Source organism: Didymella exigua (genome assembly GCF_010094145.1).
Source record: "Didymella exigua CBS 183.55 unplaced genomic scaffold M421scaffold_26, whole genome shotgun sequence".
NCBI lineage: Eukaryota > Fungi > Ascomycota > Dothideomycetes > Pleosporales > Didymellaceae > Didymella > Didymella exigua.
In genome coordinates this window covers 193276-209645 of record NW_022984800.1, presented here as the reverse complement: position 1 = coordinate 209645, position 16370 = coordinate 193276, and the positions used below count along the sequence as shown (strand labels likewise).

The 16370-nt window shown below is 53.0% G+C and overlaps 6 protein-coding genes and 2 non-coding genes across 8 annotated transcripts; 3 read left to right on the top strand and 5 right to left on the bottom strand.

The window, feature by feature from the left end:
• Positions 1-303: 303 nt before the first annotated feature.
• On the top strand, positions 304-820 carry M421DRAFT_7586 (ubiquitin-domain-containing protein; the record flags this gene model as incomplete). The annotated part of the gene is made up of 2 exons (XM_033597173.1): positions 304-397; positions 450-820. The coding sequence occupies 2 exons, from the start codon at positions 304-306 to the stop codon at positions 818-820; spliced, it is 465 nt and encodes a 154-aa protein (XP_033446071.1).
• Positions 821-1346: 526 nt separating this feature from the next.
• Positions 1347-3447, bottom strand: M421DRAFT_423381 (allantoinase). Its single transcript, XM_033593450.1, has 3 exons — positions 2645-3447; positions 1707-2591; positions 1347-1654 (listed from the first exon to the last, which is right to left on the bottom strand). Exons 1-3 carry the CDS (start codon positions 3173-3175, stop codon positions 1475-1477), a joined length of 1596 nt encoding a protein of 531 aa, XP_033446070.1. The 5' UTR covers positions 3176-3447; the 3' UTR covers positions 1347-1474.
• A 1627-nt stretch (positions 3448-5074) lies between these two features.
• On the bottom strand, positions 5075-6692 carry M421DRAFT_423378 (DUF1917-domain-containing protein). The gene is made up of 4 exons (XM_033593449.1): positions 6596-6692; positions 5760-6424; positions 5577-5703; positions 5075-5523 (listed from the first exon to the last, which is right to left on the bottom strand). Exons 1-4 carry the CDS (start codon positions 6657-6659, stop codon positions 5237-5239), a joined length of 1143 nt encoding a protein of 380 aa, XP_033446069.1. The 5' UTR covers positions 6660-6692; the 3' UTR covers positions 5075-5236.
• Positions 6693-6792: 100 nt separating this feature from the next.
• M421DRAFT_423377 (DNA primase small subunit) lies at positions 6793-8634 on the top strand. The gene is made up of 2 exons (XM_033593448.1): positions 6793-7110; positions 7160-8634. Exons 1-2 carry the CDS (start codon positions 6860-6862, stop codon positions 8415-8417), a joined length of 1509 nt encoding a protein of 502 aa, XP_033446068.1. The 5' UTR covers positions 6793-6859; the 3' UTR covers positions 8418-8634.
• Positions 8635-9187: 553 nt separating this feature from the next.
• M421DRAFT_t101 lies at positions 9188-9274 on the bottom strand. Its single transcript has one exon. It is a non-coding gene; the product is annotated as a tRNA-Phe (tRNA).
• A 1231-nt stretch (positions 9275-10505) lies between these two features.
• M421DRAFT_t100 lies at positions 10506-10620 on the bottom strand. The gene has a single exon. It is a non-coding gene; the product is annotated as a tRNA-Leu (tRNA).
• A 61-nt stretch (positions 10621-10681) lies between these two features.
• Positions 10682-12479, bottom strand: M421DRAFT_423375 (uncharacterized protein). The gene is made up of 2 exons (XM_033593447.1): positions 11738-12479; positions 10682-11682 (listed from the first exon to the last, which is right to left on the bottom strand). Exons 1-2 carry the CDS (start codon positions 12240-12242, stop codon positions 10880-10882), a joined length of 1308 nt encoding a protein of 435 aa, XP_033446067.1. The 5' UTR covers positions 12243-12479; the 3' UTR covers positions 10682-10879.
• A 119-nt stretch (positions 12480-12598) lies between these two features.
• M421DRAFT_423374 (DDHD-domain-containing protein) lies at positions 12599-16071 on the top strand. The gene is made up of 3 exons (XM_033593446.1): positions 12599-13129; positions 13180-15780; positions 15833-16071. Exons 1-3 carry the CDS (start codon positions 12860-12862, stop codon positions 15968-15970), a joined length of 3009 nt encoding a protein of 1002 aa, XP_033446066.1. The 5' UTR covers positions 12599-12859; the 3' UTR covers positions 15971-16071.
• The last annotated feature ends 299 nt before the right edge of the window (positions 16072-16370 follow it).

Genomic DNA, 16370 nt, shown 5'->3' with positions numbered 1-16370 from the left:
CCAGCCACGCTCGGCTCTCTGACTAAGCGGCCCACAAAGCTAATTGCCTTCCCATCACTGATTTTCCCCTCCAGCAGTTCTGCACGACTGAGGAAGACAACCATTGTCTAGGTAAGCCAGCTCTCCGCCCTACAGAAGCTTCTGTCGCGCGCGCCTTCCTCTTCTTATAGGGATTGGCAGGCGCTTTCCACAGCGAAAGCGTGTTTCAGCGCTGCTGCTGTGGAATTCTCGAAGCGCGCGGCTTCGCTGCGATACGCCTGTACTTCAACGCTTCACCGATGCTAATCAACGATCCAGGCCGCCATGCAGATTTTCGTCAAGACCCTCACGGGCAAGACCATCACCCTTGAGGTGGAGTCCTCGGACACCATCGACAATGTGAAGTCCAAGATCCAGGGTACGTTGCGCACACGGCCGCCAGCACCGCGCAGCTTCTAACGATCGCACAGACAAGGAGGGCATTCCCCCAGACCAGCAGCGTCTTATCTTCGCCGGCAAGCAGCTCGAGGACGGCCGCACCCTCTCCGACTATAACATCCAGAAAGAGTCGACCCTCCACTTGGTGCTCCGCCTGCGTGGTGGTGGCAAGAAGAGGAAGAAGAAGGTCTACACCACCCCCAAGAAGATCAAGCACAAGCGCAAGAAGACCAAGCTCGCTGTGCTCAAGTACTACAAGGTTGACGGCGACGGCAAGATCGAACGTCTTCGCCGTGAGTGCCCCCAGCCCGAGTGCGGCGCTGGTGTCTTCATGGCCGCCATGCACAACCGCCAGTACTGCGGTCGCTGCCACTTGACCTACGTCTTCGACGAGGCCAAATAGGTGCGTCGCCCACCACGATCGATACGAGTTACGACATTAAGGCAATCATGGAGGACTGAAAGGCACCACCATCTGTCTGAAAAGGCACACTACATGTCGGGCAAATAGAATCAATCAAGGATCAAGACTCACAAATTACCACACCCTCGTTCGTGTCATCCTGCTTCCGTGACGATCCGTTTTTTTGAGACTATCAGCCCGCCACCACAACCTGCAGACTCGACTGAATAACACTAATGCGAACTACGCGTCGGCTCCGCAGTGTTCCCACAACAATTGCCATGACCCCGCGCAAGGGCATGGGGTTTTAGCTGCGACAAGCCATGTTGACACGCAGGTAAGATGGTCGACTTGACAACTTGTAGGGCATGCATGCGTGTTGATATCTAGGTCGTGGTAGCCGCAAACACTGCTAGAGATGCCTGGACGCCTCGTCGACCACCCTTGCGACCAGAACGAGACGGGGCCATCAAAGAGAGGGCACGCGAGGTAAAGTCTTGTCGTGCGTGGAATCGCACACATGTATGAAGTGTATCCTTTCATTCACCTGAATTCATAGCGCACGCTGTAAATATGCTGAACGCCTCTATGCTAACGCCATCTACGCAATCAGAAAATCCACTTCAATCACCACTCTCTCTCTCTTGACAACCTCTACGCTTTGGTCGTCCTCGGTTCCAGAAGCGTCTTTCCACTCGGCCCGCTCTTCTGGAAGCCTGCCTCCCTCGAGAACACCCTCTGACCTCGGAGGAACGTCTCCTTAACAATGCCCTTGAGCATCTTGTTCTCGTACGGCGAGACCTTGTTACGGAACAGCATTGTGCTCGGCTCAACCTGTATCAATTAGCACACATCGAATTGCCCGTCGAAATACAGATCGACTCACCAGAAACTCCGCCGTCTCATCGAAAACAACAATATCCGCATCAAAGCCCACTCCCAGATCGCCCTTGCACTGCTCTAGCCCAACCTGCTTAGCAGTATTCTTGCAGCACCACCTGACGATCTCCTCAACGCTGAAGTTCGCATCGCGCTTCAGGCCCTCCGTCCACAGAATCGGCAACCCAAGACCCACGGACGAAATGCCACCCCACGCACCGAAGAAATCACCCTTCTCCTCAGGACCCTGCATAGGCGTCTCAGGCCCATCGTCACTACTCTCGCAGTCCTCGTCATGGTTGAGGGTCTTGGTGGTGTGTTTCTTTGGCGCGAGGTGCGGGGGGAGTAACTTGATTTCCGGCGTGCAAGGGGAATGATCAGAGACGACGGTCTGGATGACGCCGTCACCCTGGTCCTGCAGTAGCTCCGTCCACAATGCGTCTTGGTTGGACTGCGAGCGGATTGGCGGACAGCACTTGTGCCGTGTGTCGCCTTCTTCGATGCGCTCCGCGGCCAGCGCGAGGTAGTGGAAACACGTCTCGGCTGTGATCTTGATGCCGGCTGCGCGCGCTTCGCGCAGCATGGGGATTGCTTCCATGGCCGAGAGGTGCACGATGTGGAGTTGCAGTTCGGGGGCGAGGTGGGCGAGCGAGAGGATCTCGGCTACGGCGTAGGTCTCGAAGGCAGGTGGGCGTGAGGCGAGGAAGGTAGAGTATGCGTTGAGAGGGCCCTGGGGTACGAGAGGCGGGTTTGCGCGCTGGACATCGTCACCGACAGAGTCTGCGACCGGGGGGATCATCTCGGCGTGGAACAACAGTGTTGTTGCTGAGTCCTTTAGCTCGAGAAGTGCCTTCTCGATGTCGACAGAGGAGACAGCTGGGAACTCCTCAACCTATGAGCTAGTCAGTAGCTGGATTCTATGGGCTGAACATGGGATATACGTACACCACTGTCACAGAGGAAGCCCTTGAAGCCTCGTACACCTGCATCGACAAGTCCCTTCAGATCCTTATCGTTGCCTGGGATAATACCGCCATAGAAACCGACGTCGACCCAGCACTTGCCCTGTGAAGCAGAAACCTTGGTGTTAAGGTTCTCTACAGTGGTCGTTGGTGGGATGGCGTTCAGTGGCATATCGACGACCGTAGTGACACCGCCGAAAGCAGCAGCCCGAGTTCCCGTCCAGAAACCCTCCCATTCTGTCCTCCCAGGCTCATTGAGATGTACGTGTGCGTCGACGAGACCGGGAAGGAGGATGTAAGGTGAATAGTCGGTGTATGGTGTGTCATCAGGAAAGTCCGACTTGGGTAGAACCGAGTGGAAGATCGCGACAATCTTTCCAGAAGTCTGAGAGATTATGATGGTCGCTTCAGTGAGTCGGCCGGCAACTACTGCTCGCGAAGATGCAATCACCTTGATTGGCTGAGATGGCTGGCTGTGTTCCAGCGGTGCTGGCGAGGTTGCGTGAGGGGCCATATCGAGCGATGCAGGATAATGAAGGGTATGTTCCGAATGAAATACAGCTAATCTTCGAGGCTACAGAACTGAGAACGAAGCTATAATTATAGGTACTCAGCCTCGGCAAACGCGGGGAAGACAAGGTGGGATGTGGGATGCTCGTATGAGGCACCGATAAGCAGTGATAAGATGCGTGCGTGGTGTTGACTCTGGCAGTAGGAAGAGCAATAAGCTTCCGTGTGATCTTGGGTTTTACAGAAACACGAGGAAGCGTAGCAGACCAAAGAAGCTATGCGACAATACTACGGAAACGCCCAAATCTGGGGTGCAGGTCTCTTATCTATGCACCAAGGGTATTCGAGATCGATGGTCAAACCCCGGAAAAGACACGGCGCCAGGGGCCGTAGTCTGGCGGCGACAGACCGCCTCGTTTTACTCGATCAAATTTAGTATTCGGGTAGATATGTAAGGTTATCAACACCCTAGGCGTTGTATCTCGAACTCGCTCCCGCTGCTCGGCGCAAGCGCAGCCAGCACGGTCTTAGCCGTGGCTTCGTGCGAAATTGTCGAATTTGCATTGCAAACCTCGATTCGAAGTCGCCATTTGAGTCCTATCGCCAATATTGAAACATCCCCTTTGATTGAACTCTGCAACAGTACTTTTTCTGGTCAGGGAGAGTACTTTGCGAGGTTCCTTTGTTAGGCGGAGGCGGCCGTGTAGCTGATAAGGCGTAGAGTCGTATCGTTCCGGATCCAGGGCTTAATCGGCGCTGATGGAGGGGAGCTAGCGCAGGGTCAACGGTATGTTCTTAATAAAGCCATAAGCCCCTTGCAATGGGTAGCAAAGGTTGTAGAGATTGTAGAGGTGATTTTGATCCTGTGCGTATATCTTTCTCCGCTGCTCGATACTGACATCTATTGCGCAGAAATGGGTCGTTGCCAGTTCGATGAGCTCATCGGAGCCAGCACCGAGGTTGCCGAAGAGGCTAGCACGCCATCGCTCGCGTACCTCTGCATCAGCGTTTCCTGTTACTCGATGAGATCCTTGTCTATCGAGTAAGAGAAACCACATATAGACTCAGAACAGCGTACCGGATGGCTCAGGCGTCAAACGCCAGCTGAAGCACTGTCGGACCTGCCCGAAGGCTCTTTTATTGCCTAGGGTCACAAATGCCCCTGCCCTGCCCGGGTTTCTGCTTGCGCAGGCCGGAAGTTCCCCGATTGCGCAACTACCTCGACAGGGCATACGTCCGCGATGCGCATAGCAAAAGGACGACATTGGAGATTGCGCCCACGACGATATTCGGCCATGCCCGTTGTCAGTCGTCACCCACCAGCGCTTGCTGTGAGGCGGTTCGCGTCATCGGCGACATACGGCTGAACCCTGTTACTATCGAGTAATGGTTTGCAAATTCCACGTTTCCGGAGGTGGTTTCTCCCAGTAGTGCGACCGTGTTACGCAGTGGAATCGACGATAGCGCTCTTCAGCCCGGCTTTGCGTGGTTTGCAGCGGTGTTCTAGATGCCGGCGTGGGCACATTGGTCGAATCTGCCAGCAGACCTTTCATAGCGCCATTGCAGACTCTGCTTTGCAATGCGACGTCGGAAAAGCATCTTCGATCCGCGGCAGATGTTGAGCAACAGACTTCTGAGTACTGCGCATCTGCTCAGCATGGTGCGCGCTGCCCCTCCATCCGCCTGTAGCATTCTGCGCGCATGATTGAGGTAGCTACGAGTCTGTTTTCGGCTTGTGAGCCCTTGAGTGATGTGACATGAGCTCATTAGTGCCTGGCCTCTCTTTGGCCTTTTATGACCGTGTAGATGAATGCTTGGTCTGAGAGTGCCAGAATTAATGGTCAGGTTCTGGTGTCTAGGCCGTACCAAGTGTAAAAGGTGAACGATGATGCCCAAACTCAATGCGCGGTCAAAATATGTAATTTGATGAGATACTGGAAGTGACAGTACAGAGCTTCCGAAAGACCTTGAAGAAATCGCATTGCCTGCATTATATCGTAGAGCGCACATCGGGCGCCGGCGAATGCGTCACAATGATGCCCGCCCTTGCTGCGTGAGGGACGTATCATGTCTGGTAGAAGTTCTGAAGTATCCGACACTCCTGCTGTGATGCGGTGTTCTGAGATGCAGACAGTTCAGCAGTTCGAGCTGCGGCCAGCATTCTCGAGCTGTTGTGCATACTTGCTTGTAGCCCATATTTGTCAGCAGTCGCTGAGTAAAGGTCCAGATGCGTGAAAGCATCAGCCTTGTAGTAGATGTTTCGCCCATGACTGAGAAGGTCCAGGTTCTCAAGCTCCTTGAGTACGCGGAGTACATCGTCCTCGTCTCTGAAGTCTTTGGTATAGATACAGACTGGTGCAGGTCAGCGGGAAGTAGAGTTGCGGACGACCACCGCTCAAACTTACTCAGTCGTTCGTCTTTGCCGTCATCAGGAGCGACCTTTGCCATCGGTCCGAGGCGGTCGGTAATAGTGGCTTCCACGACAGTTTTCCAGCTTCGATTGACACTCTGTTCTTTCGGAAACAGCATCCACTGCATCAGCTCGTCAGCCTGCGTCGAATCGTCTAAACAAAAACCCTTGAGCTCACCTTCCCCGACAAGACACCCATCTCGACCGCAAGTTTGGTCAGACTCTGCTGCAAAGCTTTGGCCTCCTGATTCCAAGCTCGTGTGACAGTGCTCCGTGGGCCCAGTCGACCCTTAACCTGGATTTCATCCCGCTTCGCCAACGACTCTGTAAGCAGCTTCGCACCACGGTCTCTAAATGCGGCAATGCGGGGAGCTGCAGACTTATCGCGAGGATCACGGTACGGATTCACTGCCCAGATCCACTCGCAGGTCAAGGCTGATGTGCTGAGAGGAGGGACGCGTTTGACGAATGCGTCAGCAGTCTCGCCTAGCTGCCAGCAAAATGGCTGACCTTGCATCGGGTTGAAGAGTTCGCGACGTAGTGTTGGTTCTGGCGAGATGTCGCGTTTGCGCTTGCCTTTGCATGGACGGGCGAGACGTTCTTCTTCCATGGTCTTCCTGTCGAGACCAGAGAAACCGGGGAGTTTGTTAGCACGTGTTGAGGTAGTGAGCGGCATGGGCTTCTTGGTGGGCGTGGCGTCGAAATCAGAGGTAATTTTCTTTACAGCCTGGAGCTTTGTGGGTGATACAATAGCATTCAAGTCCTTACTGTGGGATAACCAGAAAGCCTTTGGGGTGTTTTGGTTGCTGAGCGACTCCTGGTACTCTTGTTCATTCTCATCACCTGTCGCACGGTCAGCATCACGTATCACTGCAACCGTATTGGCCGGTAATCAATAAGCAGTGTGAGTAGTGATAGGTCGTGATGGTCGCACCAGTTGGAGTGTGCCAGCCTGCTACTGCCGATTTGACGATGAATGACGTGATGTGTGCTTTAAGATGCATTCGTGCTCACCATAGAAGCTCGAATCGTCAGAGATCCATCCAGCGCCGGCAACCGTATCCTCTGTCGCCGCCATGTTGCCAGAATGGGACGCTACAGTGATTGGAAGGGTTTGGGTGGGGATGACGGGGCCAGGCGCTACCAGTAGCTGCCGAATGGGAAGCAACGATTCAATTTACGCGTGAAGTCGCGCTAGTGCCTGGACGCGTCTGGCAGCCACGACCCAGCAGCAAGTCACTGCAACAACAGCACACATAGCCGATGCTCACAGACCAAATGCCACACTCCGTATCGCCAGAATTGACGCCAGCGGGCGAGTCATCACGAGAAATGTCGCAGGCGGATGAGATCAAGCCAGAGCCAGAAACACAAGATACCACAATGGAGGATGCGCCGAGTGCACCTGCGCCAGCAGAGAAGTCGAAGGTTAACCTGGAAGAAATATTCGATGACGATAATTCAGATGGCGAGTTTGCATCGAGCGCGCCTGTCAAGTCCGAGGAAGAGTCCTCGCAACCAGCACCGGTGTATGTTGTGATCATCATCAAGTAGTCTCGCCCACTGACACAAGCACAGAAAGATCTCGAGTCGATCCCACTTCTCGGATCCTGAAATTATGCGCGCCTTCTACCAACGCCTCTTTCCGTTCCGATATGTCTTCCAATGGCTGAACCACAGTCCGACCCCTCAGAACGACTTCGCCCACCGAGAGTTTGCGTTCACTCTGCCCAACGATGCCTACCTGCGATATCAGTCATTCCCCACGGCTGATGTCCTTCGCAAACAATGTATACAAATGCTGCCATCTCGTTTCGAGATTGGTCCCATGTACAGCACAAATCCACGCGATCGCAAAACGCTCCGCAAAGCCAGCGCTTTCCGCCCGCTCATGAAGGAGCTAGTCTTCGATATCGATATGACAGACTACGACGACATTCGCACATGTTGTACCGGTGCGTCTATCTGCCACAGGTGTTGGGCATTCATCACAATGGCCATTAAGGTGGTGGATGTTGCGCTGCGTGAAGACTTCGGCTTCTCCCACATCATGTGGGTCTACTCCGGACGTCGTGGAGCTCACGCCTGGGTATGCGACAAGCGCGCCCGCCTCATGGACGATCAGAAGCGCCGTGCGATAGCCGGATATCTCGAGCTGCTCAAGGGCGGCGACCAAGGCGGCAAGAAGGTCAACGTTCGAAGGCCTCTCCACCCACACCTCGAACGTAGTCTCGACATTCTGAAAGAGCACTTCGCAACAAGCATCCTAGCTGAGCAGGATCCATGGGCCTCTGCCGAAAAGTCAGCACACCTTCTGAACCTCCTCCCTGACCCTACACTACGCGCTGCGCTGCAGAAGAAATGGGATTCAGCGCCGAATCGCGCCAGCGCAAGCAAGTGGGCAGACATAGACACATTGGCCAAGTCTGGGGCGCTATCAAAGACAAGCAAAGAGTTGCTCGAAGCAAAGCAAGACATCGTACTCGAATACACATACCCCCGCCTCGATGCTGAAGTCTCCAAGAAGCTCAATCATTTGCTCAAGAGTCCATTCGTCATTCATCCCGGCACTGGGCGTGTATGTGTGCCCATAGATACAAGGAAGGTCGAAGAGTTCGACCCACTGTCTGCGCCAACAGTCACACAACTGCTGCAAGAGATCGACGAATGGAAGGGCGAAGGCGAAGAAAGCGACAATAAGGTACAGGATTGGGAGAAGACAAGCCTCAAGCCCTATATCGACTACTTCCGGAAGTTCGTGGCAGGATTACTGGAAGAGGAGAAGCCAGCGCTGAAGAGGGAGCGACAAGAGGGCGTTGATGCTATGGAGTTCTAGTGAACGAATCGTGATGGCACAGGAGGCGCGTTGCATGACTTCGACGTCGGTGTTTGGCGTTCACTGCATGTTTAGGCTATGGGGGAGCGTCATGATAAGTTTTGCATGTTTCAATTGGGCCACTCTATGTGTATGCAATGCTAACAGCACATCTCCAGTAGTGTCCTGACAAGCGACCTATCTCTCTCCGAAGCCGTGATGTTCGCAACCGCCAAACACCTCGCCATACGCTCCCGCTTCTTCCCGTCGCGATGAGACGCAAAATGAATGAGGAGACTCCTGCTTCTCGCTACCGCCGGACTCGCAGCATGCTTAGCACTTGAGGGCGGGGTCAAGTCATCGAGACATCGGGCAAGCCCCTTCATCTTGTCGTAGTTTCATATGCTCTCAAGGGTCCACTTTGGTGTGGTCATCTTTTCGGCAGTTCAGGGCAGAGCGAAGAAAAGAAAGCACAGGGATGAGCGTTCGAGTTGAGCAATTCTCTATGGCTTGAGACATATCGAATAACGAAGATGAACTTTTGAGTTGATCGAGATTAGGGCCGGCAGAAGCAAAGTACACGCGAGCCTAAAGAGGGAGATCTCTTCCGGCGTCACTCGCAAATGCAAAGGGAAAGGTGATGTTCGTGGCTTGATTTTCACTCAGCACTCGTCAAGATCAGCCCCACATCCACACTCCGCACACTTTCTCCTCCGCGCCGCATAAAACTCACACAAAGACGCAAAAAAGAATAATTCGCGTGATCCCAATGCATTGGGCACGGAAGCTAGTGTCGCTTCTGTGGATCGAACACAGTACCTCCAGATTCAATGACTGAGTACTTCAGTCTGGCGCTCTCCCAAGTGAGCTAAAGCGACTGAAAGAAAATTGCTTCATAGGGCGATTGTTGAACGCTATTAGAATCGCAGTATTATTATTGTAAGCTAATCTCTGCTTTACCTCAAGAGCCGACTTTGTCGCTGATTCTATTGCAAAATGAGAGATTCGGGTTTTTCGTCGGATTTCGGGAAGGGCCCACTTGGTGTCGTGAATGGGTCGAGAGCTACAGGAGCAGAAAAGACACAACGAGGAAAGCAACAACAACACGTTATTTGATCGGTGCGAAACTTGGCTAGTACATAGTTGGAGAGGCTATTGGTCGAGTGACGACGCTTGAGGTAATTCTATGTACGGTTGTGGTTGCAACGATTTTCTATTTGATCTGGTGCATGGCATCAGGACGAAAACACTGAAGGATGCTACATATGCAAAAGTCAAAGACAGAACGTTGCAGCAGCTTCATGTGCATAAGCCACATCGTACAGTAATAAAGTTAAGCCCAGTGCCGTCTGCGTCTACAACGAGGTCATCTTAACAAGTGACAAGAGGGCCGTGAAGCCACCATTGAATCTCGTTGCTCCACAGCTAAGCCTGTACAAAAGAATGCACGTTGAGTAAGAATTGCAACAGGTGGTCTTTCAGCGTACGAAATGCCAGAAGACGTATAAAGCTTACGCATTAAGCATAACAACATAGCTACGTTGGTAATCGAATGCGTTACTCTATTGAATAAGTACCTGAAGTCTTACACAGGACACGCTAAAGTAGACAACTACTACTCGTGTGAGGCCTTCTTTTGTGTAAATAAACATGTACCAACCACAATAACTAGAGCACTAGACTACTTAATGCAAAAGGTGTTCGCAAAGCTAGTATCAAGGGAGTTGTTTGGCCCGACAGTCTGGCTTACATCGTCACCGCCCACCCCCACATTCAGATCCGACCCTGGCGTCGGCAAAAAAAAAGAGCTGGAGCTCATAATCTCAATATTGCCAGGCTGGATCTGCAAACTTCGTCAGCAAGTGTCAAAAGGCCAAAAAGTAGCGTGCGACAAGAGCTAGAGAACAGCCTTGAGGCCAACAGCCCTACTAAACGAGAACATGTATGCATTTGCTAATGCTGTTGTAGTCTTCAGAAGTGATGGTGTTGGTTGGGGGGGGGAGGGGGCACTGTCGCTAAGTAGCGCGATCTCGGACCTTCCATGCCAACACATCGGCAAAAGGGCAAAAAAAGATATCCTGGAGTGCTCGAAATGTTTCGAACGAATGTTGATGAGGACGGGACTCGAACCCGCGCCACTTTCGTGACCAGGAAGCTGATTGCTCAGCAGTGCTAAGGAGAATAGACCTTAACCTGGCGCCATAACCAACTCGGCCACCTCACCATAAATTTTATAATATGTCAGATAATTATAAAATATATATCATTAAAAGACGTCAGCGGGGCCACACTTTTGTACTACGCCCCCGCCAGAACTCTTATCCATGAAGAGCACGAGCTAATCCTGTGACTCAGCAAGGCATTATATGGTCGCTGATCGCGTTTGCTCGTGGCCGGGTTTGCGACATACGGCAGGACTATTAACACGGTTCGCTGCATTCAAGCCTCACATACACAGCTGAATGTGGACCGCCTGGCATGAGCTAAAGACGTGCGACCGCCTCGACAACAGCATTTTTGATCGCTGACCACCGCCGCAGATCGTCTCGGGTCGCATTCGCGCTCTGCTCCAATTCCAATGCACCATCCCTCTCGAGCAACTTCCTCATCATCGGCTGAGAAAATATCTCTTTCCTCAAGAGCGCTGGTTCGTCGACCGAATGCCTAAAGTGCGTCAGATCCCAAACGATGCGCGGTCCTTCGCCAGGTAGTTGTGCGTGGATCCATGCCAGCGTCAACATCTGACCGTTGTAGAACGATGCCTCATTGGGCCATCTAGCCCGCCCACCAAGCAGACACATTCTCTCGGGCATCCTCTCGAACGAGATGAGGACAGACTTGAGGCTCGGAAGTTCAGTGCAAATACGTCGCAGTGAAGAAGTATCGAGCCGAGCAGGATGGTACGAGTTGATGGGCGACGCCGCGTCCTCTGGGATGATACGGATTTCTAGCCGTGTTATTTTCGATCTGGCTTCGTAACTCATTCTCATAACGCGTGCGACATATTCGATTACAGTGGCCTCTGTGAAATAGGCCTGAACCCAGATGCCCCGTCTCAGATCTGGGTAGGCCTCGATAAAGAGAGACGAATTGTTGAGAAAGTGGTCGACAGTCTCTTTGTGCAAGGCTTTACTGACGCGCATGATATCCAGCCGTACCGGCGGTCTATTCTCTGGATCGTCTTGGATTTTCGAAAATATGCGCAAGGGAGTCTGGGCTGGAAAGAGGTAATCAAATATCTCAAGTCGTAGCTCGGTCGGTAGCTGCATGAGAGCAAAAGGCTTCACTGTTTTGTGATCAGATCCTAGAGCCAATCAAAGGGCATGAGTATGTAGGCTGACCTTGAGATTCTGCTTGCTGGAAGAAGTCGTTGAGTTTGGTGTTACAGAGCATGTCGAGGTCTGGAAGCACCAGCCGTATGGTCGAGAATGTCGCAGCAGATTTGGCAGATACCGAAGTCAATTGGCCTGGCGTCCACCACCTTTCAGTCTTAAAGATATAGCTGTTCGTAAACGGGCGTCCCTGCAACACCTCAAGATAGGCGTTGATGAAGGCCTCGGGGATCTTGCTCGGCCACGAGAGGTTTTTGACTGTGAAGTATACTTCTTCTGAGCCATCGACGTACGTGCGAGACGAGACGCTTTCGAAGATTGCATCGAAATGGAGTTCACTGTGTTGGTTGAGAGGGGTGCGCACGAGCAAGTTGTTCAATGCTTGCAGCTTCAACTTGAGGTCCCCAGCGTTGGCCACCATGAACATAGACCCATCATCTTTGACCTTCTCATTGTGGCAGGGTCCATCCTTTGGGTTAGCCGTGCCACGGTAGTCATCAATAGTGACTATCATCGAGGATTGTAAGGATCGCGGTGCATGAATCGCAGAGGTTCCGCGCGGAGAGAATGAACGAAGGTAAATAAGTCAGATGGAGGGCGTAAAGGATGTGCGCAGTCGGTAAGTGCTGCCTCGCAAGTGAGTCACCTGATCAAAGCATGCCAGACGAACAAGTAACGCTCGCAAACATGAAAGACATGACTGTTGGCTGGGCTGAGCGTACAGTTCACTGCGGTCGCGGTGTGAATCACGAGCGGCCATTGATGTTGCTTCGGAGCAGCTGCCCCAAGCGTTAACTGGCAGGTGCAGCCCCTCGGTGATGTCAAGCTTGGATCGTCTCCGAGCGATGATCGTCTCCGAGCTCATGCAATGTCCGAGCCTGAGGAACCACATTGTTTGAAACACGCGCTCCACCGGCAAAGAGTGTGCAGCTGACCGCTGTTCAGCTTTCGTACATAGAACACGCAATCCAGCCCTTTGTTCTACCGCCCACCACGTTTCTCCCTCGTGTTCCGCTCCGCGTTGTTTACCGACCGCCATCGCTCCTGCCCCAGCTCCGTGCAGCTCTACAGCGACACAAGAGCTGGCTCAGTCTCCTACCCAAAGGCGGTGTCGCCTCACAGGTTGACAGGATGTCAGGTCCTGCAGAGGGCAAGCAGGGCTTCCTCGCCGGCCTCTCGCCGTGGGGTTCGCGTGCAGCTACGCCGAAGCCTCCGCCAACACCAACGACCGTCGAGACAGACAGGACAAAAGGAAAGGAGAAGGAGCAAGAAACCAGCACCGGTGCACCTGGTACACAACGGGGTGGAGATCATGTCGTAGATCGAAGGCACCGCCTGAGCCTGAAACGGTACCCCCGAGACTGCCCTTCGCTTGCGGTGAGGTGGTTTCACGCTGTGGATGTGAGTACACAATGCGCGCGCCTTCCCGTTCCAGATCTGACGCAAACAAGCTCCCTAAAAGGAAACCATTTTCAGAGCATGCCATCACGCCCGACAAGCCCCTTCCAAAGCCCAAGAAATGGATTCCCTTCAGCAAAAGCGACTCTCGCGCCATCGAGACGGCCTTCCAGAAGACATTCGACGAAGTTGGGGCTATGGAACAGAGGAAAGATGTTCTCAGTCCCGTGACGCCGGTGCAGGCGTCCAAAGAACCTCCGAAAACCACAAAGGTCCCCGTAAACGAAGACTATCTCTTCGATGTTGAGATCGAGACCCGCGAGTTGGCACCCTCTTACTGGCTGGGTCCGGTCTATGATGTCAAACGAGGGACTTGGTTCACCACCAGTGGCGAGCCTGTTGACGAAGGCCTTGCCATGCAGCTTGAGGAGGGCTACCTCAAATGTAAGCCATGGCGACTTGCCAAATCGGAGGAGAAGAGGCCTGCCTCTCAGCCTCGTGCACGACCTGTGTCGCTCGGTGCAGGCGTCAGTGACGACTATCGGAAGGAGCTCGGCCGACTCAACCGCGATTCGACCTCAAACCCCGTCACTCCGAGAGGATCTTTCGACAATCTCCGTGGTGAAGTGGCTAAACAACAAGATGACTTGAGCTCTGGCGAGAAAGCAGTAACGCCAAATGCATCTGCTGAGACCCCACGAACGCACAGACTCTTCGGCGCTCATATGAACTCGACGGTGACTTTCCAGGATGAGGCAACTGCATGGCTACTGACTGACGATATGTGGGCACGCATGGGAAGTACTCTCTATCAGCGCTTCGCTGGTGGAGCCCACTATGCCGGCTACAAATACGTTCGTGGTTATACAGATCCGGACGAGAAGAAGAAGTCGGCGGCTGCTGCCAAGGATCCTAAAGGCAAGAAAGAGGGAGAGCGACCCTCCACGCCATCACAGCATCTGGCCTATGGGTCTGATAACGAGAAGCCCACTAACACTGGCTCTGGAGGCGGCTCTGACGCCGAGACCACGGATAACGAGGGAGTAGAGTCGCCACAGGAGTCAAGACGACGTACCCTGGAGAGGCAGGTCTCGTCTTTAATGACTTCATCTCAGCCTGATTACCAGGAGAAGCAAGAAGAGGAGGCGCGCAAGCGAGAGGAGAAGGAGATGCGTGAAGATTACAAAACACAAGACAAGCAAGAACAAGGCCGCGAGATCGAACATCTACTGCTGGTAACGCATGGTATAGGGCAACGTCTGGGTATGCGCATGGAGTCTATCAACTTCATCCATGATGTCAACACCATGCGAAAATCGTTCAAATCTGTGTATGCTAATTCACCGGATTTGCAGGCACTTAATTCAGAGGTAGACTCCGAAACGAAGAATAGTCGCATTCAGGTTGTTCCCATTGTCTGGCGTCACCTTCTTGACTTTCCCAAGCAGAGTCTCAGGCACAACCGCAAGGAGCACGACTTGGGTGATCTTGACCACGAAGACCACGAGTTCCCAAGCCTTGAGGATATCACAGTCGACGGTGTACCTGCGGTGCGAAACTTCTTGACGGACCTTGCTCTGGATATCCTGCTGTACCAGAGTCCAGCGTACAAGGGCCACATCTCTCGCATCGTGGTGGCGGAGCTCAATCGTATCTACCGTCTGTTCAAGGACCGTAACCCCTCATTCAAGGGCAGGGTTAGCTTAGTTGGCCACTCATTGGGTTCGGCTATCATGTTTGACATTCTCTGCATCCAGCGTGATGCTGCCAAAACCCGGACCGGAAAACAACGTCGCCTCACCGAGGAAGGACTGAAGCTCGATTTTGAAGTTGAGGACTTCTACGCCCTGGGCTCACCAATTGGACTCTTCCAGATGCTGAAGGGTCGGACAATCGCTGCTCGACCGGCCTCGGCATTTGTTCCCCCAGAGACACCTGCGACCCCTCTAGACGACCCCTTCTCTCGCACGGCAGCCGAGCGCGACCATACATTCGATATCACAACCTCAGCTCCACTTTGCAAACAGACTTTCAACATATTCCACCCTTCCGATCCAATCAGCTACCGTATCGAGCCATTGATTTCACCCGCCATGGCCGGGTTGAAAGCGCAACCACTTCCCTACACTAAGAAGGGGATCTTTGGCGCTCCAGCTTCACAAGGACTCACCGGAATCGGCGCGCGTGTAGGACAAGGTGTCACGGATTTCTGGTCAAGCATCGGCTCAGGTATCGCGTCTGGACTGCTAAACCGCAGTCTCGGCATCAGTGGTACGGAACTTGGAGATGGCGGTTCAGGTCAGCGCTCTTCGCGACCTCTCTCCGCTGCCCCAAGCACTGCGACCGTCCCAGGAACCAATGAGCCAGTGTCTGCATTCATATCTGAGGAGCGCAGGCGACGTCTCGGAAATGAACAGATCACCACAGGCGAAGATGGCGAACACCCTCCTACGCTTATTGAATCTGAGATCGAGACCTTGTATTCTGGTTTCGAGAAGGGACGCCAGAGCAGCAGAGCCGAAGACATAGATAAGGTGGAGAAAGATCTCGAGTGGCAGGAGCTGGAAGAGCGAAGCAGAAAATTGAAAAAAGAGGAGCAGAAAGTAAGGGCGCTCAACAGCAACGGAAGAGTGGATTATAGCATTCAGGAGGGCGTAAGTCTAGCCAGAATTTGTGATGAGGAACGATTATTGACCATCGCAACAGGCCTTCGACATCTCTCTTCTCGCTAGCATTGCAAGCCATCTTGCATACTGGGCCGATGAGGACGTTTCTCACTTCATGATCTCACAGCTTCTAGCAAGACACCGCGTCTTCAAAGAGAAGCACGCCAGCGGGCAATAGAGCTGATACTATTTGACACAATATGGCATGGCGCGGCGTTCTGAAGTTTGATAGATACTATACCCTGACAGATTATCAATATAGACATTTCTGCTCTTCCGATCATTATCGTTTGGCGGCGATCAGCAATCCTGTCTCCCGCGCTGCAGGAAAAGTCAGCCACAATACAAAGGACTGTGACCCAAAGCTTTTGTCTAGTGGCAGATGATGCACAGATAGTCCCTGATTACCTCCTGTCTTGTCCGAAAATATTGTCATACTTACAGCCGACACTTTTGGCAACACGAGACCCTATTTCCTTATTTTCATCGAAGTTCGGCAGCTTGATCTCTACCGAACACTCTCACACCAACACAGGCGTCGTCATTGCTGACGCTACCAAACTAGCTTCCCCAGTTCA